Source organism: Ursus maritimus, unplaced genomic scaffold (genome assembly GCF_017311325.1).
Source record: "Ursus maritimus isolate PB19 unplaced genomic scaffold, ASM1731132v1 scaffold_23, whole genome shotgun sequence".
Lineage (NCBI taxonomy): Eukaryota > Metazoa > Chordata > Mammalia > Carnivora > Ursidae > Ursus > Ursus maritimus.
The window spans coordinates 7289757-7315970 of NW_024424786.1; the positions used below are offsets into that span (position 1 = coordinate 7289757).

General features: G+C 54.8%; 1 protein-coding gene across 1 annotated transcript in view; it reads right to left on the reverse strand.

The window, feature by feature from the left end:
- Positions 1–26214, reverse strand: part of PTPN5 (protein tyrosine phosphatase non-receptor type 5) — a 36417-nt gene continuing 10203 nt past the window's right edge. The window contains exons 3-14 of the mRNA XM_040638694.1: positions 12957–13138; positions 12312–12419; positions 11998–12075; positions 11281–11522; positions 9890–10079; positions 7452–7536; positions 3889–3968; positions 3556–3693; positions 2971–3081; positions 758–918; positions 556–669; positions 1–147 (exon numbers count right to left, since the gene is read on the reverse strand). Coding sequence (XP_040494628.1) covers positions 54–147; positions 556–669; positions 758–918; positions 2971–3081; positions 3556–3693; positions 3889–3968; positions 7452–7536; positions 9890–10079; positions 11281–11522; positions 11998–12075; positions 12312–12419; positions 12957–13138 — 1583 coding nt within the window. The 3' untranslated portion in view covers positions 1–53. The remainder of the gene's footprint in view (positions 148–555; positions 670–757; positions 919–2970; positions 3082–3555; positions 3694–3888; positions 3969–7451; positions 7537–9889; positions 10080–11280; positions 11523–11997; positions 12076–12311; positions 12420–12956; positions 13139–26214) is intronic.

The window sequence follows — 26214 nt, forward strand, 5'->3', positions numbered from 1 at the left end:
GGGCCCAGACTCAGGCTGGGTGGTGCCCAGAGGACCTCAGGGCAGGAGTGCAGTCACTCTGGGGACTGGCGGGACAGCTGCTTCTCGTAGAGGCTCATGACATGGTGCACGAACTGGTATTGCTCGCATGTCTGGATCATGCCGCCCCTGCGGGCAGAGACACACGGTGAACACGGGGTTGTGGACGGAGGGGCTGTGGGAGGGCGCCCCAGACCCGTGACTACCAATCATTCGTGAGGGGCCTTGTCTTTGTGTGGAGTGGAGGGCCATGCCCTCCCGTCTGCTCCTTCCTGCCCCTCCCAGCTCCGCAGGGAGAGCAGGGACAGGGATGACATCCCCCGCCCCTGTCCTTGTGCTCACCAGCTGTGTGTCTTTTCCCTCCCCGTCCAGCCCCCAGCTGTCTGGATCCAGCTCTACTCATCTGTCCTCTCCACTCCCTAGCTGCCAAGCAGTCCATATCCAGTGTGTCCGCGGGCCCTCACCCCGAGCGTGCATCAGTTTCCCCTGCTGCCCCTGGGCCTCTGGCTCCCCGTGCGCCCCTGCCCCTGGGCTGACCTGTCCTGACGGAGCTGGCACGTGGTCTTCAGGATGTCCACCACTCCCTCATGCCGCAGCTGCTGGCAGCAGATGCTGGTGGCAATGAAGCAGCCCGTCCTGCCGATCCCTGCACTGAGAGCGGAACGGACGCTGGGGTAAGGAACGGAGCAGCTTCGGGAGCAGGGAGACCGCCCTGCCCAGGGGCCTGGCGAGGACCCACCTGCAGTGGACGATGATGGGGGCACAGTGGGGCCCCTCCTGTTGGGCTGCCTCCTCCACCTCCCGCACCAGGTGCAGGAGTGGGGGCGCCCGGTCTGGGGTCTTCTGGTCGGGCCAGGACGTGAACCAGTAATGCTTCAGGCCACGCTCTTCGGTCCCACTCTGTCCAGGAGACAGAGACCCACCCCAGATACACGTGAACTCTTAGAACCCACAAACCAGCCCGAAGATGGGATGGGAATGGCAAGAACACAGCGAGGAGGACCCAGGGTGTGGGACCCATGGCCTCTGCCATCTACACTATGGCTCAGTGGCATGAGACGGAGACCCAGAGCCAACGTGGTGATGGGAGCTGCTCAGTGAGGCTGGCACTGGTCTTCGCGGTCAGCTCTGCCCCAACAACTCCAGGATTATCCAAGAGAATCAGAGAGCCCCTCTCCAATCCACTCCTGTTCTGTGGTTCTTTATCTTAACAAACTGCCAGTTACCCGTTAGTCCCATGACACAGAGCGCCGGGTCTCCCTCTCCCACCAGCGCTCTGCTCCGCCTGCCCACCCCCGGCAAGTCTTGTCAGTTTTCTCTCTTCTCTGCCAGCACCACCTCCACTCTGGCCTTTATCTTCTCTGCAGTCTCTCGCTCCTCCCTGACTGCTCCAGCTCCATGGAGGCCAAACCCATGGAGCACCCATCCGGGCCTGAGCTCTCCTGCTGAGAAACCTCCAAGGGCTCTTGCTGCTCTCCGAATAAAACCCATTCTTCTCAGTCTTCGGTCTGGCAAATAAGACATGTGGTCCAGGGTCTAGCCCTCCAGGCCCTTCTCCTACCCCTGTATACTAGTACTCAATGCTCCTGCTTTCCAAATGGTCTGCAGAGAAGACCTCTGCCCCCCTCCCCCACACTCTCATGGCTATTCTATCTTCCATGCCTTTCTTTTTTACTTTTTTCTCTGCCTGGAATGTTTTTCCCACTTGTTTGCCCCCCCCCAGTCAACTCTTCCTCATCCTGCAAAACCCCATTTGGCACCGCCTCTTCCAGGAAGCTCTCCCTGAACACCCTGGCTAACAGAGTGTCCATCTTCTGTTTTCTTTATCTCTAGCTTGGTACTTCCCATCTGTGGGTGCTCCTTTCGGAGAGAGTCCAGGCTTTGGGCAGCTCTGTGTTCCCAATACCCAACCCAGAACAAGGCTTAGGGCAGGCTCTTGTAAAGACTCATGGATAAAAGTAAATATCCCCAAGGCTGTCTCATGGCACTGAGATGATAAAGCACCCCTAACTTCACTTCAGCCTCTTTCTAGGGAAGCAGAAAGCTGGTTTCTTGGGCCCCTAGGTTATCTGGCTGTGACAGCTGCCCGAGCCTCTGCCCCCACCTCCTGGCCCTTTCATGCCCTCCAGCAAGGCCTAGATATCAGAGCTGCTCAGGTGACCACTGCTCCCTGGGGGTTGAGGGCTTTGACACCCTACCGTCTATAGTGGGAGAGGCAGCTCAGAGGGACAAGTCTCAGGCCTTGAGTCTGACCCTGTGGCTGCCAGTGTCAGTAGACTTCCGTTTCTGGATAGAACACCAGCTTCCTGGTGCCCGGCTCACCTCTCCCAACCTGTGCCGTGATTACACTGGGCTCTACCTTCCCCAAACATGGGTCTTATGTCTCAAAAATAGAACCCATTAATCCTCCTGATTCCAAAGGAACAATCTCCTCTATTATGCTGAGCCTGGAAGAACCACAACTTCAGGGTGGGAGGACACCTCCCCCCACTCTTCTGGGCTGTTTTGTGTTGCTCATGTATTATAGGCCTTCCTTTTTGTGTAACCATCACGACGTCCCTGTGAAACCCAAATGCAGCAAGGAGTGGCTGCCCTCTGGTGGACAGATTGCATACTACAGGATGGCAATGGACCTTCCGCTTTAAGGACCGTGCTTGAGATCCCTTATCCAGGCAGTCCTGGACTTGAGTGTTTCTGAAGCAGGGTTGGAAGGCATTCAGAATGACAGTGTAGACAGAGAGAGAATCCAAGGGCATTAAATGCAACTGAGGTTTCGTCCCGCCTCTGGCCCTCAAGTCCATTCACCCCTTCCGCATCCCTGCTTTTCGGTACATCCTGAGAAAGCACAGGCCTGGATTTCAGCTACAGTCGACTCCTGGACCCATTGACTGTGACATCCCCAGTGATGGCCCTGTCCACATCCTCCCAGCCCAGCCCAGCCCCTGGCCTCACCCTGAGGGAGATGAGTCGCAGCCGGTAGTCCTCAGTGTGAATGACCTTCTGCACAATGATCTCCACGCCGTCGTACTCCACCTGCTCTTCCGGCCAGTACTCCGTGCACTTCTGTAGGGGCGCAGACCAGGCTGCACACACTCCCAGTGCCCTCCAGCCCAGTGTCCCCAGTGCCCCACCAAGGTCAGCAGGGCAAGATATAAAAGGGTAACAGGTTCGCAGTTAGAGAGCGCTGGGTTCAAATCTCAGCTTCATAACCCGAAGTTACTTCCCCTTTTTGAGCCTCAGTTTCCTCATCTGGAAAATGGAAGTAAGCCCTACTTCGAAGGACTCTTCTGGGGATCTGAGTAAATGGGCCGGCATGGGTTCCGGCGTCGCCAGCGTGAGCGCTCAGCAGAGCAGCCTGTTTCTGATCGCAGGTCCGCCCATCTCCGTGGCCCTGAGCAAGTGACCTAACCTCGCTCGGCCTCCCATTTCCCCACCTTGGCTGCAGGCTACCAACCTCCCAAGACCGTTAAAAGGACTAACATGGAAACACAAAGGGCACAAGTGGCCGACAGCGGGGAGCAGCACAGGGGAGCCTACCTCGTTCATCTCCTCGATGTTGGTGATCATAACGATGATGGGCGTGTGCTCCTGCCACACCATGCGCCAGAAGTCGCCAACCGTGCTGACGATGGGTCCCTGAGTGGCGATGTATACCTTCTCTTCCCCACCGTAGCCCTGCGGCCAGCCAAGCCCAGGCTGTCAGCGTCCGACGCAGTGCTCCTGGGCCCAGTCCCCACACTCAGGCCCTTCCCGGGGAGGGTGGGGGGTTGCTGGCGGGAGCCACGCTGGCTTAGGGACAAGCCTGGAGGATGGATACTGCGGGCTCGGGCCTCCCTTTCAGGGAGAGGTCACTGGGATGGGGCTACGTACCCGGATGTAGTTGGCATTGATGTAGGAACTCAGAGGGTCATCAGGGTCTGGTGAGGTCAGCCACACTCTGCTGTGGGGGTCTGGGGTGGGGAGAAGACAGGTGAGGCTGGTATTTGACAGGTGCGACAACCCCTCTAGGGCTGGGCCCATCTTATCTGGTCCATTGCGGGACATCCACATTTCTTCTGGGATTCCTTGAAGTTCCTCCTTCCCCCGCCCATTAGCAAAACACTGGCCCATCTCCGTGGCCCCGGCTCCCTGCCTCTGTAGCACCACTGCCTGCCCCTTGCCTGTGTCCCCTAAGCTGCCCTGGCTCCCCGTGCCTCATGTTCTGGAGAGGACAGAGCTAAGTCAAGAAAAGAATGACCTAGGGGACACATCCCAGTCAGCAGGGGCAGCAAGAGTTTGGGGCACACACGGTCACTGACGTGCTGGGTCCACTTGGAAAAGCGCACTGACCACCTAAGCCTCAATTTTCCTACCTGTAATACGGGGGCAAAGCTGCCTACTTCCAGGGTTGTTGGGAAGATAAATAAGAAAACAGCTGGGAAGGTGCGATGTAAACTGTAAAGTACTTTATAAATATAAAGGGCTGTTGAGATTTGGGGGTAGAAAACCGAGGGAGAGCACAGGGATGGAAGGCGCCAAGCCTTCCACGCCTGGGATCCAACGGCAGGGTCTCAGCAGCAGACGCACGTGGGCACAAATGGTTTTCTTTTCTTTTTCTCCAATCTATTCACATGTCCAATCCCGCGGTTACAGATTCTCACAACTTCCTGTTCCTCCTCGTGGAGTAGAATCCGTTTTGTTCCAGCTAGAGCCTCCCTGAACTGACTCTTCTGTCACTCTTACCCCTTCTCTGGGCTTCCCTTTCTCTCCCAAATAGGGGGGGGCGAACTGAAGGCGCTTCCAGCAGCCAGTCTGGGGCTCTCCAAGGCAGGACAGGGGAGCCAGAGAGCTGGGTTCAAGTCCCATTGCTGTGACTTGCTGGCAGTGTCAAGGTGCACCATTGACTCAGTTTCTCTGTGGTGAGTCTGCGAACTGGAGACATTCCTTCCATCCTTAGACCAGTAACTTAGCCCAGCACACACTACGTAGCACAGAGCTGTTACGACTGCCATTAATGGCTTCCCTAGAAGTTACCAGGTAGAGAGGATCCCAAACTGGGGAAGAGAAACAGGTGACATGAGCCTCTGCTCTCCAGCCCTTTTATGCCCAGCCCCTTGGCCTGAAGGTCGCTGGAGCTGATCTGGGGGTGGGGCAGCAGAGGAGGAAGCGCAAGGGAAGGGGACCACTGGTGGCCTGCAGAAGAAAGGAGCAGGGAGTGCTGAGGGGTCGCTCCCTTCTTGTCAGTGCCTGCCCAGATTAGGGGCCGGAAGTGGGCCCAGCACCCTCAGACCAGACACCAGGGCCTTTGGCATTAAAGAACTGCGTGGGCACAGTGACCCCACTGAGTACTGCCTCTGTGCCTGACGCTGTGCTCGGGGGTAGGGACTCCTCGACAAGCAAGATGTGGTCCCTCCCCCAAGTACTGGGCAGGCAGGCAAGCAGTGGGTGGTCTGACAGCACCCGGGCTGGGTGTGAAGGCCCAGTAGGAGCAGGAGCGGGGAACACCATTCTGTTCGATTGCAGGGCACAGGGCAGGATGGGGGATGGAGACATGAGCCAGAGAGGAACCAATGGACAGCAGGTCTTATGAAACCATGCTTATAAGGCTGGACCGAAACCCGAGGATTACAAGGCTGACAATGACGGTGTTTAAGGAGGAGAATGACACGATTAGATTTCTGCTTTGCACCATTTCTGATAATGGTAGATGATGGACAGGAGGGGAGAGTGCGGGACTCAGGAGACCCATCAGGAGCCTGGCACAACACCAGGGGCATTATGTCAGTGCAGTCTATGCACTTGGTGCCCCTGGAACTGGGCAGTGCAGAAGCCCTGACCCCAAAAAGTCATATGGCAGTGAGGATGAACAGAGCTGATCTGAGAGACATTCATTCATTCATTCATTCATTCATTCCTTCCCTTTCTCCCTCACTCAAGAGCAGAATGTCTACTATGTACCAGGCCCTATTTTGGTACTTTGGTACGTGGCAAATGGACAGAAATTGCTCCCCCATATCCTGTCTTCAGTGTTGCCTGCTGGGTTACTGGTCACTCTGTCCTATTAACGGCCCATGGATCTGTTTCTCCCTTTAGACTGTGAACTCCCTGTGTCTCATTCATGCCTCAATTCCCAGCCCCTGGGGTGGGGGTTCAGCTAATGTGTGCCGAATGAATGAGAGAACAAGCCTCAGGGTGTCCTGGATCTGGCAGGGCTCTGCCAAGCCTGACAGGACCTCTGTACCCCTCCCCGCCCCCGCCCCCCCAAACCAGTCCCAGTCTCTGAGGCACAGGGTCAATTCCTGCCGGCTACAGAGGATGCTCTGTCGGGCTCCAGGGCCTGGGAGGCTCAGAGCATGCTTGCAGTGGCTCAAGACCTCTCAGCAATCCAGTGGGGACCAGGAAGAGTGGTGGCCTGGCTCCCACCCTCCCCAGTGGCCATTCTGAGTGAGCAACAAAACCCTGGGTTCTGGGGGATCTGAGCGCCTCCCTCCACAGGGGGCTGGTTGGTTGGAGGGTAACAAGATGAGGAAAGAGGTGAGCAGCCCTGAATAATGCATCCTGGCCTTAAATGGTGCTTTGTTTAACCGGAACTACCTAGAGACTGTGTAACCATAGCAACCACAAGTCGATATTTTAAAAGTTAAAAATAAGTCATGACATCTTACATGTTGTTGGAGATGCTGATGGCAAAACTGCTTTTTTAAAGCCTCGTTACTCCACAAACTGAGTGGAGTAGGTTGGTGGGGATCCACTTTCAACAAGTTACCCCCTCAGCTAGCCCTGGGGCCTGGGGCCAGAACCTGGCAGGGGTGACAGGCAGACAGGGGCTTGATGAAAGGTATCTGAAAATGACACCCCAGGGCTGAAAGAGGAACATTAGGTCACCTGGTCTAACTGCCCTCAAAAGGGGAAAATTCCTCTCAGATCTGCCAGTGGATTGATCATGTACCTTCACTTGAACACCTTGAGTGATGGGGAGCTCACTATCTGCCAGGCAGCTGATTCCCTTGTGGGATGGTTCTTCCTGTTAGAGGACTCACAGTCTGACCAAACTTGACTCAAGGTAGACAAAAGAGCCCAATTCCAGGGTCAAAGAGGCCCAGGTTGAAACTCAGTTCTATACTTCCTAGCTGTGTGACTGTGAATGAGCCACTTAACCTCTCTGAGCCTTATCTTCCCCTCTTTAAAATCTGCCTACTCCGAAGAGACAAAGAGGCCTTTAAACTGTCTAGGAGCTGCTATTACCCTCATTCTTTCTCTCTGGGTTTCCAGAGCTGAGCACAGCCAGGGCAAGGGTGAAGGAATGAAGCCCCCCTTCGCTGGGTACCCCAACCCTCCTTCCCTTCTCCTCGAGATCCTAGAGGCCTAGCTCTGGGCTTGAGGTCTTCCTCAGGGTGAGAGCCACCGAGGGGAGGGGGAGCCTGTCCCCATCCGCAGGGGCAGCGAGTACTCACTGGGAAGGATGGTTTTATACCGGTTCTTCCGCACCAGCCCAGGGATGTCATACTCCTTCGGATCCACAAAGTTCATGGGGATTTCCTGTAAGAGGAGGACATGGGGGGGGGTGTTACCCGCTGTGGGCTGGCTCTCACAGATATTTGAATCCGACACTGGTGGGGCCCTAACTTCTAGTCCAGGCGTTTACTTGGGTGCATACATTCATTCAGTGAGCATTTACTAATAAACGAGTCAGAGCACATAAAAGCACTTAGAATAGTGCCTGGCACGTGGTGAGTGTATAATAACTGTTATTATTACGATTGCTGATCCAGGGCCAGCCTGGCACATAGTAGATGCAAAATAAATGGTTGATGAACAGGAACAAGGGAACAAGTGACCCGGCCAGTCATTATCTTCTATCACACTCCCGGTGCTGCAGCCAGCCTGAGCGGCTTCGCTGATTTGGGTTCCCACGCTGGGCATCCCCACCTCAGGGGCCTGACTTGGGCTGCTCGCTTTGTGGGAACATCCACCCCGTCCTCCTCTTCCTCTGTCCTGTCCACCTTAAATGCCACCTCCTCCGAGAAGCCTTCCCCAATTCTCCAGCAGGAAAGAAGCCTCCTTCTGAGCCCCCAAGAATGCGTTTGTGCCTCCCATTCATGCTCTATGTCAAAAGCCCCAAGTTCAGAGTTCTCTGCCTGGCATGTGAGGTGGCCTGGGATCTGGTTTTTGTCCCCCCCCCCCAAGGGCTGCTCTCAGGGAACCTGCTCTCCAATTACACCCCAGTCTCTTCCCTGCTGTGACTATGCCCCTCGCCCTCCCACCTCCAAGTCTGAGCTCCCAGCATTCCTTCTGACCTTTTGTGGGTTGGGAGCACTGGTCCCACCCTTCTCCATCTGTCCAAACAGTTCCCGGCCTTTAAATTCCTCTCTTGCCCCCTCCCCACTGTTGTTGGGGTGACTCCCCAGGGCCTCTGGCTTCCCTGCTCCCCTTCCACCTGTCCACACTGCTCAGTGCCTGACTACAGACAGGTTCACAGTGTCCATGGTTTTGGGACATAGGAAGTATGGGCTTCAAGGATCACTGTACTCAATTTCTAGGGTTATTATGAGAATCCAAAAAAACCTCCCGAAAACTCCCCCCCAAACCAACAAGTACAAAGTGCCCGTGGAGTGAGGTTACAGGCTGTGTTCCTCTGTCCCTGGGCGAAATCACAACGATCTACTGAACAGGCAACACCAGAGAGGACGCAAGCCCTTGCTTCAAGGGGAGGTGAGGGTGGTGAGAACACACAGCAAAGCTGAGGCTGGGGTGGTTGAGGAAGGCTTTCTGGAAGCATCCAGTGAGGGGATGATGTGAGTAGAGGCATGGGAAGAGAAAGACCTGGGGGTGGGGGGGTGTGGTGGTCCAGTTTGAAGTGCCAGTCCCTGTAGGGGTGGGAGGCTGGGCCAACTCGGGGAAGACAGGTCATGCCCAGCCCTGGAGAATGTGGAGCGGTGGGTCGGAGGGTGGCAGAGGTTTTCTCAGAAGAAACGGCCATCTATCTGGTCCGGGTAGGAGGCAAGGTGGCCTGGGCAAAGGGAGTTGAGGGAGGCACATGGCTGCCCCAACCCCATGGCTTCTCCCAGGAGGGCCTCTCCCCAGATACTCAGGCCTCTTGCCCATTCCTGCCCACACTGGTAGGCGAGTGACCGGATGGATGAGTTTGAGTGAAATGCACTTTTGGGCCCAAGCCCCTTCCTTCTTCCTTCTTTGGGGACCCTCCTGCTGAGAAAGAAATACAGGGCTGCACCACCTGGGGTGGGTAGAAAATGTGTTAATTCCTAGTATTAGGAAGCTTGCTATTGCTACGCACCTAAGCCTCATTTGGAGCTTAGCTTTTATCAACAAAAATAAAGGCGATATTGTGGTCCCTATGTCTTAGCTAACGACCGGCTGAGTGCTCAGACAGGCAAAACAGAAATGTCATTTATTGGGCCCTTCAGAGTCCAACAGGAGACAGCTGGAGGCTCTTGCAGGGGTCTTGGGGGGGTGACCGGAGAGTTGTCAGAGGACGAACAGTGCTTGGAGATGCTGGGGCAGGAGGAGGGAGGGAAAACAGGGGAGTCAGAAGGAAGGCTTTCTACTATTTTCAAAGCACCGTACTGGGCAGTAAGGACTTGGGGATGCCACCAGACCCCAGTCACCGGGCTGAGTGCTCTGCACACGTTAGCCGTCTCTTTAATCCTTGCAACATTCCAGTGATTTTTATTCCCATTTTCCAGATGAGGAAACTGAGGCTCAGAGGGGAAGCAGCTTGCCCCAGATGGCGGGAGAGCTGATAAGGAAATGTCATTAGTCTAGGAGGCGCTGCGTTCTGGGCACCCCACACCACGGCCTGGCTAGATGTGTGACCGATGTGAGCGGAAAGAAAGGTCTGCCCGCTGTGGGGGGCTGGCTCAGGGGGACTCACGAAGAATTCTGCCTGCAGCAGGAAGGGGTCCAGGGCCTTCTCGTGAAGCTCGTCGGCCTGCAGGACCCGGGAGGCGCTGAGAAGGTACTCCCGGGCTGACTCCTCACGTGGGGACATGAGATAGCCGAAGCCCTCCTCACCGCAGCCGGGTGTGCACATGTCCAGGGTCAGGGAGACGTTGGAGCCCCTCCTGGAAGGACCGGGAAAGGGGGAGCGCGTCTCAGAGGCGGGGAGATGAGGCGAGAGAGATGGGAGAGACCCAGGGTGGGAGCAGGGGGGCACCCAGGAGAGCAGTGGGAGGGGGACGGCACCCCAGGTGAGAAGCACAAGGCTCAGCTCCGAGGCTCAGGGCTGACTCCCTGCCTCCTGCCTCCTGCCGCGGAGCCGCTGACTGAGGGAGGCTTGGGGCCCCAGTTCCAGCAGTTCCACCCAAGGCACTCTCGACACAGCCCTCCCCAGACTCTCTTCTGTCACTGCTGGAGGCAGTCCCAGCTCTGTGGCCCCAGGAAGTCATGAGAGGGCATCTGCCTGGAGTGGAGAAGCAGGGCTCTACCCTCTGCAGCACAGCCTTGGTCCCACCTGTCCTGGGTGAGGCTGCCAAGGAGAGACGGACGTCTCATCCAGGAGAGGCCAGAGGACGTCTCATCCAGGAGAGGCCAGGCCCCTCGGATGTGGGGGAAGAGGGAGTCCGGGGCGGCACAGCAGCAGCAAAGATGTCTGCACTAGACAAGCTCACTCCCTTCAGTGTCTAAAGGCACAGGGCAGTGGAAAAGCCCTCATCATACAGGAAGGGAAAGTGAGTCCCAGAGAGAGGTCAAGACCTGCCCGGGCTCACACAGTAAGAGGGGACGGCAGAGCTGAAACAAAAAGCTAGGTTTTCTGACTCCTCATCCAGTGCTTCTTCCACGACATCGTGTGGCTGACGCAAACCTGGTGAGATCTGGCTTACCCACCTGGCTCTGAAAAGAAGGCGTTGCCACCTCCCCAAGTACACTCTGTATAAAAGTAGGGTTCTGTGGTCAACAGACTTTGAGGATTGCCACATGCTACCTACCCCCTTGTTGATTTACGATGAACACAAGCATGTTAAAGGCCCTGACAAGTCCTGTAATAAAGGAACCTACCCAAACTTACTTGAGTACAGGAGTTTTAGCGTGAGTGTGCACGAATGTATACCCGTGTACGCCTATGTGCTCTGTGCAGTAACGGCATTTACCTTGGGGCGTTCTGATCTATGTGAATCAGACCTGAGGAGCACACGTCTACACTGGCTAAACCACGAGGCTGGGTCTTTCCTGGCCACTGGGAGTCAGAGTCAGGCACCTGCCCTTCTGAGGGGGAGCTGAGAGCTCAAGAGCCCACAGAACCCCTCCCTCCTCCACCCTTCCCACCTTTCCTGTAGACCCATGGACTTGACGGTCAGTGAGGCGGGGTCGGCCTCAGGCTTGATGTCCATCACACAGTCAAACACAGGAGTCTCAGGCACGGGGTCCAGGTCCAGGAAGTCATCCTCGACCTTCTCTTCCATCCACTCTGAGTAGGTGAAGGAGGGCTGGCGGCTCACGGACTGGCGCCTGTCCTCAGGGGGCAGGGCGCTGGGTGGTTCTGGAGGAGCCCTGAAGAGGCGCCATGCCTAGTTGGGAAGATGCGCGATCACAGTCCTGGGACCGTGCTGGCTAGCCCCTGAGTGACGGGGGGATCCACGAGATCGAGCCCCCGCCCTCAGCGAGTCTAAAGCAGCCCTGCTCTCCTGGGAGCTGTCTGCATGGCACTATCCTTCACCCAGATGGGAGGTTCCAGCCCCACCTTACCCCCTGCCCCCTCCCCTGCCGACCCTCAGTTTCTTGTGGATTGAGGTCTTCTTGGTGAGGTGTGGGGTCCTGCACTAGTCTACTCCAGCCTTAGTCCTCCCCTCAGCCTAGAACACTGCAAACCCATTTTCAAGAAGGTGCCCATCATCCGAGGCTGGGCATGCTGGTGGAAGGAGACAGACACCCCGTCCTTGCCCGGACCTGAAACATCTAGCTTGTAGATCATGGGAGCTGGTGGGGACTGGGCCTCGGGGTCAGAGGAGGGGAGCTCTGAGGTCGGGTCAGGAGGCACCTTACCAGGGTGGTAATGAGGATCACAGAGAGAGTAACCAGCAGCAGACTGGGGACTTCCCAGGTCCCAACACCCAGCCAGGCCTGGGAAACATGAGACAAACAGGTCGGGGGGGGTGGGGACACAGTTCTCATCCACTCCTAAGGTGACAAAACTGAGGATCTATAAGCTGCCGACCAGGTTTGGGTGGGGGGCAGGGAGAGGGTTTCAGGGGCGTGGAAGTATCTTCTGAACTCAGAGAAACCCCGTCCATGGGTTGGTGACACTGGAGGTCCCCAGTCGCTCCCTCCTACCTGGAAGCTCCCTGGAGCTTACTCACCATGGGTCCCAGCTGTTCCAGGAGTGTGAGCAAGGAGGAGAGGAGGTCTGTGGCATTCTGTGACCAGCCGGGGCCGTAGCCGCTGAGCCAGAGCACCCCGCAGGCAAGCTGGGGCAGCCAGGGGGGAATGGACTGAGTGTGGAGCCTGGGCTCCTTGCCCCCGTATCCCCCTGCAGAGCTCACCTGCAGCCTCAACCTAGCCCCCCAAGGTCCAGACTGCACAGCTGAGGGAAGAGCCCAGGTGCCGGGTGCAGCAAGGTCTCAGGACTCGTCCTGGAGAAAAGCTGACTGGAGGGAGCCAAGATAAAGCCCTTCCCAGAGGGGACCTCCCCTCCCCCACCAGGTCCACACAAAAAAGGAAAAGCTTCCCAGAGATCTCGCCACAGACGGGAAGTCCTCAGGGAGACCCCTGCAGCTCCTGCTTCTTGGGTTAGGGAAGGCGGGCTGTGAGGGTCTTAGCTACCGAAGCTGTAGCCGAGAACTCCAGGCTCCTCTGCACACCGCCCCACGAGCTTCGAGTCACCGAGGGCCACCCCAAAGGCCCCTCATCCCGCAACCCCCAGGTGGCCCTCTTGGGAGGATGTGGCGGGCTGGCCCTCCACCTGCCCTCTCTCCAGACCCCAGTGAGGCCTGAGCCGTCCTTACCAGGAACTGGGAGGCAGCCAACAGGCACAGGCCGCTCCTGACAGGGAGGGAGTGGCTCCCTGCGCCTCGAGGTGGCGGCTTCCGAGGCTCGGAGGGCGGTGAAGGCGGTGGCGGCGGTGGCATCTCTCTGGGCGAGCCCGCGGCCCGGTCCGGCGCCTCCATCACTACCGGCGGGGGCAGACCTGTGGAAGGCGGACACGGGCCTGGTGACTCGGCCGGCGCCCACGGCGGGCCGCTCCTGGGGTTGCTGTGGCTCCCTCTCAATCTGGGATCAGGCAGCGCGGCTCCACTCCCAGCCGTCACCCTCGATTAGCAGAGCAATATTCACCTACCTTCGTCAGAAAGAGCTAAGTGTGGGTGGACAAATTATTTCTCTTTTATTTCTCCAGTAACAGAGTTAAAATGGCAGGAGGTTTTTCAGGGAGTTAACATCGCTGTGTTTACGCAGTTCCATTCTTTTCCATTTCTTAAGGAAACAGAAAACAACCACCTCAAACTCAATTAAAAGAGAGAGAGAGAGAGAGAGAGGGGAAAAAAAGACATGGCATAACCAGGCCGTGACCCCGAACAGCCCTCCCACGCCTGCCTTCCAGATTTTTGTCTCTTGTGGTCTATGCCCTGACGGGGGCCGGGGGCTGGACCCTGGACAAGATCCCAGCCGTGTGCCCCTTCCCCACCTCGAGGCCCCACACTGTGGGGGCGGTTAGCGTGGTGTGGAGGGAAACCTTGGTGTAGCAGACCTGGCATCTGACGTCTTGATCTAGTTCTGGGTCTGTCCCTAGTTGGGTGACCCTGGGGGAATCAGGCCCTCTCTGGGCTTCAGTTTCCATAACTGGGAAACAGAGGTTCAGCTGGACCCTTGGTTTCCTTACTGCTTTACGGAGCCCTGATGCTTTCTCAGGTGCCCCAGGTGTTACCAAGAGCTCTGAGTCCTCGGTGTGGAAGCTCTGCTTGTCCCCGTTCCATACCCTGGGTTGCTTCTCAGATTCTTTCCACACAGGTTTCCACGACTGAAAACGTGTGAACACCGCTGGCTTAGATCTGAGGCCCTGGCTGCCGCGGGGATTCTATCGGCATCCACTTTGGTGAGCCCCAGGTGTTGGAGGTCCCTATCGGAACCCGCATGGTTTACCCTCCTGCCAAGAAGAGAGGGGCTAGCAAATTGGGTAACAGCTTGACAGGGGGATGGCGCTGTCCACACAACACTGTGTAAATGGGACGCTGGACGCCTTTCCTCGTTGGGTGTCAACAGAACACCCACAGCCAAGACCACGTGAGGCCAACAGTTTTTGTCCACATGCTTGCTTGCCCACTGGACAAACGCTTACTGAGCCTCTTCCACGGCCCTGATCACCAGTGTGGTGCAGTGGCCTCGGGTCCTGGTGACAGACTGCTCTATCTGTATCCCAGCCTCCTCCTCCTAGATGCTGACCTGGCGTGGCTCCCCTGGAAGGTGATCCCACCAGGGTTCCCTCTGCCTGGAACCCTCGGACCTCCTGTTCCCCTCCCCGGCCCCCCCCCCCCCCCCTCAGATGTCACCTGAAGTCGGTCCTCCCTGTCACTTTCACCTAGCACCGCCTGCCTCTCCATACCACCACCACCAATACCTCTGGAATGTGGGAGGCCCTGCTTTGAGTGCTTTATGTATGTGAATGTCTTCCCTCTTCCCAGTACTCCTATGAAGTCAGTACGACAATTACCATCATTTTACAGAAGAGGAAGAAGAGGTACAGGGGTACAGGGAGGGTACAAGATTCTCCCTGGTCATTTAGCTAAGAAGTCATCGAGGCGGGTTCAAACCGAGGCAGATAGATGGGCTCTGGGCTACATGACGCTGGCTGTGGTTTGTAAAATTATCTGTTGAGTATCACTTCCCCCACTTGTCTGTAAGTTCCATGAGGGCAGGAGTGGGGTCCGTTTTGTTCATCACGACTGTCCACAGCATCTAGCAAAGTCCTGACATCTAAGTCCGCGATAAATATTTATACCAAACAAGTGCAAGATGGTAGGGCCAATGTTAACCAGTCCCTCAGTTTTCTTACCAGATGACTGGGGATGATCATACATTCCTTGAAAAGCTGTGATGAAGACGGTAAATACTGTAAAGGAAACACTCAGCAGGATACCTGGCATCTATTGGGTGCTCAATAAATGTCAGATTATAATAATAATGTTAGCACATAATTCCTGCTTTCAAAAGGCTCCCCGTCTCATGGGGCAGACAGACCGGTGGATACAGGCCCATAATCCACTGCATTCAGTGGAAAACCCAAGTGCTGGGGGGAATCACTTTTTAAGGTTTACCCACTTTTGCCCCTGGAGGGCCCCGTTACCGACATGAGCACACAGCTCAGATCCTGGCCAGCAAGGTGAAAAAGGGAAAGCTGTTGCTAAGGATGGATGCTGCAGGAAGCCGGAAGTTTCTACGATTGAGACGCAGAGGCTTGATTACTCAAGCAGCAAGGTCTCCACCCACGCCCTCAGAAAAAGCAGTCAATGGGTGATGCCAAATTCGGAAGGGTGGGAAGGGTCCAGGGCCCAGAGGTCACCTGGCTTGGCTCTGCAACGCACACACTGTGGACCTTGGGCAATCCCTCCTTCTCCCTGGGTCTCAGTCTCCTTCCTTGGACTGGAACTTGGTGCCTCTCAGATGTTTCTGCCATCCTCAGAGGAGAAGGGACATGGGTCTGTAGGCGAAATAACGGCGAGCTCACACGATTCTGGCCCTTGCTGCTTTATTTTAAAATTCCCAGTGCTCTGGGTTCTATGTTATGGTGTATCGGTACTTGTTTTGATATTAACATAATGGGCTTTTTCCCCTCCCAAAGCTTCGAGTCAAATTTCTCCTTCAGGAAAATGTGCTACAATTTATCCTGTGGCTTTGCCCTCAGGGGTACACGCACCCCAGTCTGAGGAGCGTGGAACCCGCCTGAATGAAACAGCGCACTGCTGTTATAAAACACTCTGTAAATGAATATTTAATATCATGGAAGGAAATTTCGATGGTATGGAGACAGGCAAGGTGACGAAACAGTATAACCTCCTTGGCCTTAAACATTAAGAAAATACAGACGTGCCTATAAAAAGGTGGTAAATACCCATCGTAAGATGAGAAGTTAACGTGCGATACTGCTTGGGAAGCACGCGGCACAGCAAACTCCCAGCACACAGTAAGTGCTCAATAAATGTTGGACACAGTGAATGGGAAGAACAGAAGCCAGAACTGTGAACAGTTCTTTGGAGGAGGGGGAGATGAGAGGTGATTTTTTTTCATTGTTTGTATATTATCAATTTCCTCCAATACATATGTACTTACACTGATACGTAGACACATAAACACACGTGTATCTGTACACATACAAGCATACGCACATACATGTATTTCTTTATAGTGAAAGAAATATTTTAAAAAAAGGGGTCACTGCTCTGAGTTCAGATACCACGAGGCCTAGATTCTGGGCCCTGACTGTCCCGCCTGCCCCACCTAAATGCACAAGGTGGGACAGGAGAGAGTGATAGTGTAGGCAGCTCTGTGACCCATCCAGCAGCATAACAGCCACTCGGAAGACAGGCCCCCTGATGATGCGGGATCATCACTTTTCTGTATGAAGGATGGCAGGTCAACTGCCTGGCACCTTATGGGGGTTGAAGAAAAACTGCAGGCTGGTAGGGCCCCGTATGCCCATCTCAAAGAGAAAAAGTGAAGGCTGCTTTTTCGTTTTGCTTTGTTTTTAAATCCACAGGGCACCTGGCAGTCGTGGGGGGCAGATGAACCCAACTGATGGGTATTCACTGAGCACCTGGGAGATGGGTGTTACTGAGAAATTGCTCTGGGCAGAAAGCGGACGTTTAATTCAGGAAGATATGTTTTCAAAAACACAGTATATTCTGCAAGACATTTTGAGGGGATCCACAGACTTCAAGTTAAGCACCTCTGATCTCAGGGGTGGGGAGCAGAGGTCTGTGATAGAAAGCAGTGGAAGCACGGGAGGTGGAGAACACGCTTGGGAACTGTCTCTCTTTTAGTCTCTGTTGATTCAGGCATGAGTCCAACACACACTGATTGAGCACCACCTGTATACTTTGCTGAGCCCTGGGCCAGGCTCCGGGGACACAACAGTCCCCGCCTGCAGGCACCACCATGGTCCTGGCCCCCTGTGTCCTCCCGGCTTCCAGTCCCACTCCTAGAGATTATGTCAGCTCTCGTCCTTGCCCTGCCCGCCCTGCCACTCGCTATCTTGTGGGAGCGGCACGGCCACCTCCCTGGGCAGGCTCCGCGCGGTTCCCCGAGCGCTGTGGCGCATGCAGCTGCCTTCGCTTCCCCCGGCAGCCCCGTGAGGTAGACGAGAGCATCATCAGCCCCGTTTTGTCAGTGAGAGGCGGCTGCTTGTGTCAAAGGCTGGCTTTTCAACAGTTCACAGCGAGGTCGCTGCTCTGCCACGCATGGAGCCCTGACTCAGAGGCCGCTTGCTGACAACGACGGAGCGCGGGGCTCCTCCTGGGCTTGCCGCTTGCGCCGAGGGAAGGGGATTTTCCAGGCGCAGAAATGGAGGCTTAGAGAAGTCAAAGGGCTTGCCAGAGTTAAGTGAAGCCCTGAGATTCAAACCCAAGGCTTCCAGACACAGAGGGATCTTTCCGTTTTGCCACACTGCTTATCAGGAGGGGTCCCTGCAGCAAAGGAGGGAAGTGGTGAGAGCCTGGGAGGGAGGGAGGAAGTCCCTGCATCTGGGGGAATCCGGAACCCTAACCAGCTGCAGGGGTGGGTGGTGCGGCATTTGTGCCTGACCCCCCACCCCCGGCTGCTGGCTCCTCATAGGCTACACGGTGTGGAAGGAAGAAGCCCTGCAAAGCGGCGCTCAGTATCCCAGGCCAAAGCTCTAGGACCCTGGGTAAGGCCTGCAAGCAACAGCCTTCGGATTTTACCCGGGGCATGTGGAAGCACTGTGATCCCTCTGTCACCTAGCACCCGAATCCCACCGCTGCAGCTACTGTGTGCCCTGGGGCGGGTACCGCCCGGCTGCTCCTGTCAGTGACTCATCCTTCAAGCTCCCGGGCTGCCAACCCACCGGAACTGGGGCAGAAGGCTGGCTCAGCCTGTTCCTGTCGACATGACCAAGGAGCTTCTGTCCCATTCAGCTTTTCTTCCTTTCCCAAACATGACCAGCAGGGACCTCCCAGCCATGCCCACATACTCACGGGGGCCCTGACCCACAGAACATCAAGCTCAGTCCCGACCAGCCTTTTAGAATCAGTGACAGTCAGAGCCTGACAGGCCCCGAGGGGCATCTGGTCTAGTCTGCTAATTTTAGAGGGGGAAACTCAGGACCAGAGAGGGGAAGTGGCTTACTCAGGGTCACAGAGCCAGGAAGTAGTAGAACTGGGATTTGAACCCAGGTCTGTGGGCCTCCACTGTCCATGATCTTTCTTCTATTCTACAGAAAGTTCTGGAAACCCGCGAGGGTATAAGGCAGGGCAGGCCAATCAAGCCTATTCTGAGGTTTTGCTTGGGTAAGCCCTGAAAGTAGAACCAAGGAAAGTAGGTGCCCCCAGGGGAACTGAGAAGGAGTGGAAGAGTCTAGAAGGAAGAGGCCCAATCAGCCGTTTCTGCCACCATAATTATCACACTCCTCAGCCATACCTAGGGAAAGGGATGGCCTGGTCTCCATGGGCACAGGCACTGCCATGGACTCTGTCCTCTCTGGGAGAGGCTAGAGTGGTGGCCTCCATTTTCTGCTACCTTTTGGGATGTGTGTAGCAGGCAAACTAGGAGTCAGAGGGGATGTGGTGGGGGTGAGAAGATTCCCCAAAATAATGTTTTCATTTGACAAACATTCACTAAACACCTGTTCTGTGCTCTTGGATGTTTTGTGTCTCGATCCAAAGGCTGACCAGCAGGACTTCTAGGCGTGAGAACAGCCCTGGCACGCACGTGCATGCACACACACGCACACACACACATCTAGCCCCCCTGGGCAAAGGCAAACTGATGGTGGGTGCGGGGTTCTGGAAGTGGGCACCGGCTCCCTACGAGGCCTCCACCTCATCAGTCCTGGTGATCAGCAAGCGAGAAGGCTGACACACCCCCAGAAAGAGGCAGTGAGATGGCAAGAACCCGGCTAGCAGCAAGTGCGGCTCTCAGATGCTAAGCTGGCTGAGCGTAAGGCCCGAGTCCTGCTTACTGCTGCACTCCCCAGGCAGGACGGCTTGGGAACAGGAAGCTGACTTTGGCATAAGAAGATTCTGGACTAGGACATGGGTGCTCACCATTTATGAGCTATATGTCATAGGTAAAGCTGCTTAACCTCTGTGTAACTTGATTCCAATGGTGGGTTTCAAATGTGTCTGCGAAATCCTCCACATTCCTCCCATGTAGAGTGAATGTCCCATCCCTTTGGACTGGATGATTGCCTTAAAGATGGGAACGTGGCAGATGATGATGCCTGACCCTTAAGACTAGGTTAGGAAAGTCCATGTAGCTTCTGCTGCTTCTCTCTGGATGCTTGCTCTGGAAACCTTCAGCAGTCACGTAAAAACATCTAGCTGCCCTGAGGCTGCCTTGTGGAGAGAGAGAGCAAGAGAGAGGAGAGCGGAGAGAGCATAAGAATGAGAGAGAGTAAATGCATCAGACATAGGTGCTCGCAAAAATGTGAATATTGAAAAAAAGCCATCAACCCCGACATTCAGCACACAGGCCAATGCGGCAGGAGGGGATCTATCACATGTATGGGACTTTTGTGTTTAAAGTTGATGTTCTGGGAGCTCCCCTCAAGCAAGGTGAGAAATCTGTACCACAAAAGAGGTGTGTGTGTGTGGGGGGGGGCAGCTCTACTATGCTCCCTTCTGTCTGATGCAGAATTCTCTAGAACTTTCCCCGATGACTTGCTTCAAGCTAGGGACCCTGGTTCTCTCACAGCAGAGTGCAAGGATGTGGGTGGGAGGTTTGGACTACGCAAGCTCTCCTTCCTCCAAGCCACAGAATTTGCTTTTATCCTTTCCTTTAACCAGCCTACAAGACACAGTGCCAAACACCCTGTGACTGCTTTACCCATACCGACTCATTCAGGCCTCATCACCATCACAGGAGGGAGGTAAGGGGACTGTCCTCTTTCACAGATAGGAAAGCAGGAAATGAGGGAGTTAAGTGACTTGCCCAAGGCCATCATGGCTTGTGGAAGGCAGAGCCAGGCCTCAGATCCAGGCAGCTGGGCTCCAGCATCTATCTTCCTAACCAGGCCCTCTGTTGCCCACTCCTGGTGGGGTCTCCATTGCCTCTTCCTCCTGCCTATCAGGGGGAGTCAGCTTGGGAGAGAGCTTCAGCCCATTCTAGAACAGAGGGGACAGGAACCACCCCAGAATGGAGGGGACAGGCCTTCTCCCACAGCACTATCACACCCCAGCATGGGGGCAGGGTGGGGGTGGGGAGGCTGTGCTAAGGGCAGGGCGGGCAGAGAAAAGCAGGCTTGGCATGATAATGAGGAGAAGTCTGGGAACTCAGGTGTCCGATGCTGAGTCTGGAGACGGCGAGGTGGGGGTGGGGCGGGCAGGGGGTGCTGGAGGCTGTCAGACAGCTGAGAGGCTGTGCTAGGGAAGGGGGCATGACAAGAGGCAAGAATGGGACCCACGGGTGAACGCTGTCAGGAGGCCGATTTACGTAACAAGAAGTATCTCCAGGACCTGACTCCGGTGTGCCATCCTGCAGCTCTTCCTATCCCCGCAAAGCGGCTTTGTTTCCAAGGACGTAGCTTTTTGTAGCGGCTCGTGGCAAAAGTTTAATAAGAGTCACACAAACTTAGGTCTGAGGCCTGACTTTGCCATTTACTAGCGGGACCTTGGGTAAGTGACTTACTCTCTCCTCTGGACAACAGAGAGTAGGACTTATCTGTTGGATTTTGAGGCTACCATAGGGTAAGACATGTAAGGTGCTTAGTCTGGTGCCCGACACATGGTGAACGCTCCATAAACAGCACACCTGAGAGGGGAGGAGGAAGAGGAGAAGGGAGGGGAAAGTGAGGGCGAGGAGGCAGTCAGGACTCCCCTCTCATCTGCCAGGTGAGCCCCCCAGGAGGACAACGGATGCGCTGACCCCATGGGCACAGAGGCCGTAGGCTGGCAACCAGGGTCAGTGGATAGAGTGGGCATGAGTTGAGGGTGGCGGAAAGGGGGGGCAGCGTTGTCTCTGCCAGTTAATTAAATCCAGAATGCTAACAAGTGTTCAAAACAAAACACAACTCAAGTAATCTTTGGATGGGCTATAATAAAATGGTTCTATCTGAAATTGCAAACAGCTTTGTCGCTGCAAACAATGACTTAGTTCTTTGTGCCTTTCCGGAGCGGAGGCCCAGAAGTACAAGGGTAAAAAGGGTCAATGAAACTCTGAGGGTGCGGCCCCCTCTCTCCCAGCTGCCCACGCTGAGAACTGAAAGAACTGACAGAGAGGCCCTGCGGCGAGGGGATACGAGAGTCCTAAGAGCCTGAGACTTCAAACAAATGCATGGGGAGGAAGGGACAGACTTGAGAGAGCATTTGGTCCACCCACCCATTTCACAGATGAGGAAACTGAGGTTCAGAGGGTAAGAGGCAGAACTGGGATTGGCATGCGTGTCTTTAACCCTCTCATTCAGTTCTCGCTCATTACACCAGCATGGAAGCTTCAGAGGGGCTGCTAGTGGGTATCTGAAGGGCTGAGGCCAAAGGCCCCCGGGCAGCAGAAGCCTGAGTCCTGGCTTGGGGTTCTCTGGTGGGCCTTGGTCAGTGCCCTTAGAAGTATAGGCAAGGCCAGGTGGTAGGAAGGGAGCAGGAGCGACCCAAGACTTGCCAGGACAGCAGGGCCCACAGGTCCCACCACCTCCAGAGGCCGCCATCCTGGGCCGGCCTCTGCAACTGGGGAGGCTCACAATGGCAGTCCTAGCTCTGCCTCTAGCGAGCTGTGGGGCCCTGGGCCTCTCACTGCCTCCAGGGGCCTTGGGGGCCTTCTGTAAATTCACAGTGTGACCAGGGGTCTCTAAGGGCCCTTTCAGTGCTAAAAACGCACCTATCTTTAAAAAAACAAGCCTGAGCCCCTGCTTTAATTCAATGGTCTCCCTTTGTTCTTAGGATAAAGGCCAAACTCCTTGTCATGGCCAAGAATAAAGGCGAAAGGTACGTTGGCCCCTGCTTATCTCCCCAGCCTCCACACACCCCACCTTACTCCTACTTCTCTCTCTTCCAGTTTCTTCCAGATCCTCTGTGGAACTGGCCTGGGAAGCAGAAGTCTGGAAACCAGTGGTTCTCCTCCAAGAAATTCTCACACAGTCCCTAAGGGGGCATGGAAGCCTATGGCTCTCTGTGGTGGGGCTGGGAGAAGTGGGGGGATCTACACAAATTAGCAGTCCATGCACACAAAATCTCACCACCCCTTCTGCAAGAGCACACAGAGACAAACAAAAAACATACACGAAATACCTTAGAACACGTTAACTACGGGGAGGGGCAGTGTGGCAGTGGGAGAGGAAAGAGAAGGAGTAAGTGAATAGAACAGAGAGGGGCCTCTTGTAGACCACGGAGGATAATGGGGCCATGCACGCGGATACCTAAAACGATCATTACTCTGCCTCCCCCAAGGAAACAGGAAACAAAACCACCAAGTTGTAAGCTGGGTCAAGTCCTGATGGACGGCGGAAGAACAACGGCCAAGGGAAGGCCTGTTATCTTGTCTGGGTCCCAGACCTGGGAGAGCTGGAGAGAGGGAAATGGCTTTTCTGGCCCTAGGGCAGGCTCTGGCTGCCTGGGAATCGGCGCCCCCTTTAGGGGGAAAGGTTCATAGACTTGGCTGAAGCGAAGCCAACTTCCAAGGAGACCCCTGAGTCTCCTCTTTTCTGAGCAACTTCACCAACATGACACCTGAGTCATCGTGTTGGCTTTCTCCAGGGAGGGGGTGGGATTCCAGGGCTTGGTGACTGTCTCCACAGATGCCCCCACAGGATTAACTCACCCCCATTACGATCCCGGGGGTTGGGTCAGCCTGAGATTCTGGGCCTGCCAGGCTGAGCCACTCAACCTGGAGGAACGTGACTCACCCCAGAGGGCCCCAATACCCTCAACTACCACTCTTGCCTGGCAAGGATTAATATTTTGGGGTGGCTAGTCGTTTTTTAAATGATTTTGGAAAACATGAGGGAAAAAACCCTCATAAATGCATAAAGGAAACTCAAGTCATCCATAATCCTACCACGCTGAGAAAGACACTGGTTTCCTTTTGACATATTTTCTGGTATTTTTTCTTTCTTTGTGGGTGGATTTTTTTCCCTCATAAATCATTCTGTATATAGACGTATCCTTAGAATATGTCTCTTTGGATTTCAAGGGTTCAACTTTTCAGCAGCATGGCAGACAGCCTCCTATGCCCTAATGATCCCCCCCTTCCTGGTATCCACACTGAGGGGCCATACATGTACGAAAAGCTTTCTCGGGTCTTCTATCCCAGCCCAGCACCGGTGAATACAGCTGAGGGAGTGACCTCAGCTGAAGACACATGAACAGAAGAATCACCCAGCTGAGACCGGCAGGACCCTCCGAACCGAGAGCCAATAAGAGGTTGTTGTTTTAACTCGCTGAGTTTTAAGACCATTTGTCAGGTAGCAAGTAGATTAACAAAAGAGGAGGTTGGGACTTGAAAGAGAAGAAATGAGCTCAAATGGAAAGATGAGATTTTTTTTTTTAATGGCTGAAATATTTTTTAAAAAAATTTATTCATTTATTTATTTTGAGAGAGAGAGAGAGACGGAGCAAGAGCAGGAGAGAGGGAATAGGGACAGAGACAAAGGAGAGAGAATCTCAGGCAGATGCCACGCTGAGTGGGGAGCTCACTGTGGGGCTCGATCCCATGATCCCCATGACCTGAGCCGAAATCAAGAATCGGACACTTAATCGACTGGGCCATGCAGGCGCCCCAAGATGAGATTTTTCTGGAGGGTCCCTGGGCCAGGCAAGGTGAAAGGGGACAGCATCTGTCACTGTGTATCTAAGGGGTACCATGGATGTCCATTTGTCTGAAAGACCTTTAGCGTCAACCTGTGTGGAGACAGATAGGCTTTCTTCCCATTGTGAAGACTCTCTGGTCACATCACACATCCAGATTACTCCCTAGAACACCAGAACCATTTCCACACTGGTGACGGAAAATGGCTGCCTGTCTTCCCCTTCCCCTGCCTGACTCAGCACGTAGACAACACTCTGGCCTGTGCCTGCGCTGGTTCTGTGAGGTACCAGGCCTATGGCGGGGAGTCAACAAAGACCCACAAAGCAATACCTTCCACTCTGCTACTGAAAGACTGGCCTGCGACTTGATGCCTGGGCCCTGGGTAAGACTTGAAGGGTTTTCTGTTCACACTCCATATCCTGGAACAATCCTCACCAACACCACTAGCTAGCATTTAGGGAACTCTGTGCAAGAAGCACTTAGCATGCATCAACTCATTTAATCCTCACAAAACCTCTGTATCATGGCGCCATCTCATTCTAGAGTGAAGAGTGTGAACTCAAAGCAGTCAGATAACCTACCCGGGGTCATGCTGCTGATCAGTGGCAGAGCTGGGATTTGAACCCACATCTGTCTGCCTCCTCACAGCATCCCAAGACTCAGCTAGATGGGTTCATCCCTCCATATCTGCCGTCGTATCTGAGAAGAGTTAACCTCTACCATCACTGATCAGTGGGCACCTGGGTTGGCACTTCTCAAGACAATGCTATCATGACAGAATGCTCTCCAATCAGGGTTCTTAGGACATCCAAATGGTATTTTGTTTTCTTTAATTTCCACTCTGAAGACTCAAGACAAAGACAATTCACAGTACCGCTCGCCACAAGAAACTTTTCTAAATGCATTACAAGTTTTGAATGAAACCAGTACCCCCCCCCAATGATACAAAGAAATAAAAGCCAAGAGAACCTAAGCTGCTGCGTGTTGACAGGCACAAGGGACCCCTCAGCAGTACAACTATGTCCAGGCCCGTCTTCTCTATGTTTGTCTCTCTGGGCTCTGCACTTGATCCCGGACCAGTCTGAACCAGTACTGGGTACCAGCCCCAGACCAGAGTCTTTGTAGTAATAAGGGGTAGTAGATGGGGGACAAAGCCCATTAGGAGGTTACCCTATTCCTTACAAAGCTTGGATAGCTGGTTCCCACAGACATGAACCAGAACAACTCATCCTTCAGGTCATCCTTCAGTTGAAAGGCCATTTCTTCCAGGAAGCCTTCCCTGATGCCCCAGATAAGGCTGCGTTAGGGGTGCACCCTTCCGTGGTGCTCTGGCCTCCCTGAGAGCAGGAACCAGGGTCTGTCCTGCTCTTCACTGTGTCACCACAGCCTGGCGCAGCCGTGGGCACAGAGTGGATGCTCAAAAAAAGTTTGTCAAGTTGATAAAAGGGCTTTAGAGTTGGCCTTTGCTGGCTTCTGGCCCAAGACCTTGTCTGTGTCATGAAGGGACAGCTGGGAAAACTGTGATGTGACCCTCTGTCATGGCCAGGGTTGGTCACTGTGGGATTAGGAAAACAAAGATTTCCTCAATAATGGCATCCCGTTGGGACACCTGGGTGGCTCAGTCAGCTAAGTATCTGCTTTCGGCTCAGGTCATGATCCCACAGTCCTGGGATCAAGCCCCGTATCGGGCTCCTTGCTCAGTGGGGAGCCTGCTTCTCTTCTGCCTGCCACCCCTCCTGCTTGTACGCAAGCTCTCTCTCTCTAACAAATAAATAAATAAAACCTTTAAAAAAATGGCATCCCCTTTACTTTATAAAAGGCCACCCAGGATGGTCAATGGCCTCATGCTGAGTCCTAGCCCTTGGCCCCTTAGGGCAAGGAGTCCACAGGGCCAGGAGGTGTGGCGTGCCCACGCTCTCCTATCCAGGCCACACTCTGGCTGCTAGGACTCCAGCGCTCCCTGCTCAAATGTCCTGAAGCCTGCAGGGGTGCAGCCGCACCCTTCTGAGGGTGGGCATGGCCTCCTGCTTGGGTACTTTTAGCTTTGAGGGGTGGCCAAGGAGCAGCAATTGGGGTGGGATGTGGAGCACATTTGGACCCACAGACTGATGGGCCCACAGGGTGCACACAAGGGTCCTCGCGGTGCAGGACTCAGCAGAGGGCCGTGCCGGCAGGGGCCTCGTTCGCAGTCTGGCCTTGGTCCCTGCAAATGTTAGGAGCAGGCCGGCCCCCTTGCCTGCCCGCTGCAGACAGTGTGAGCCACACTTGGTGATGTTGTGCCATCACTAGCACCTCCTCTGG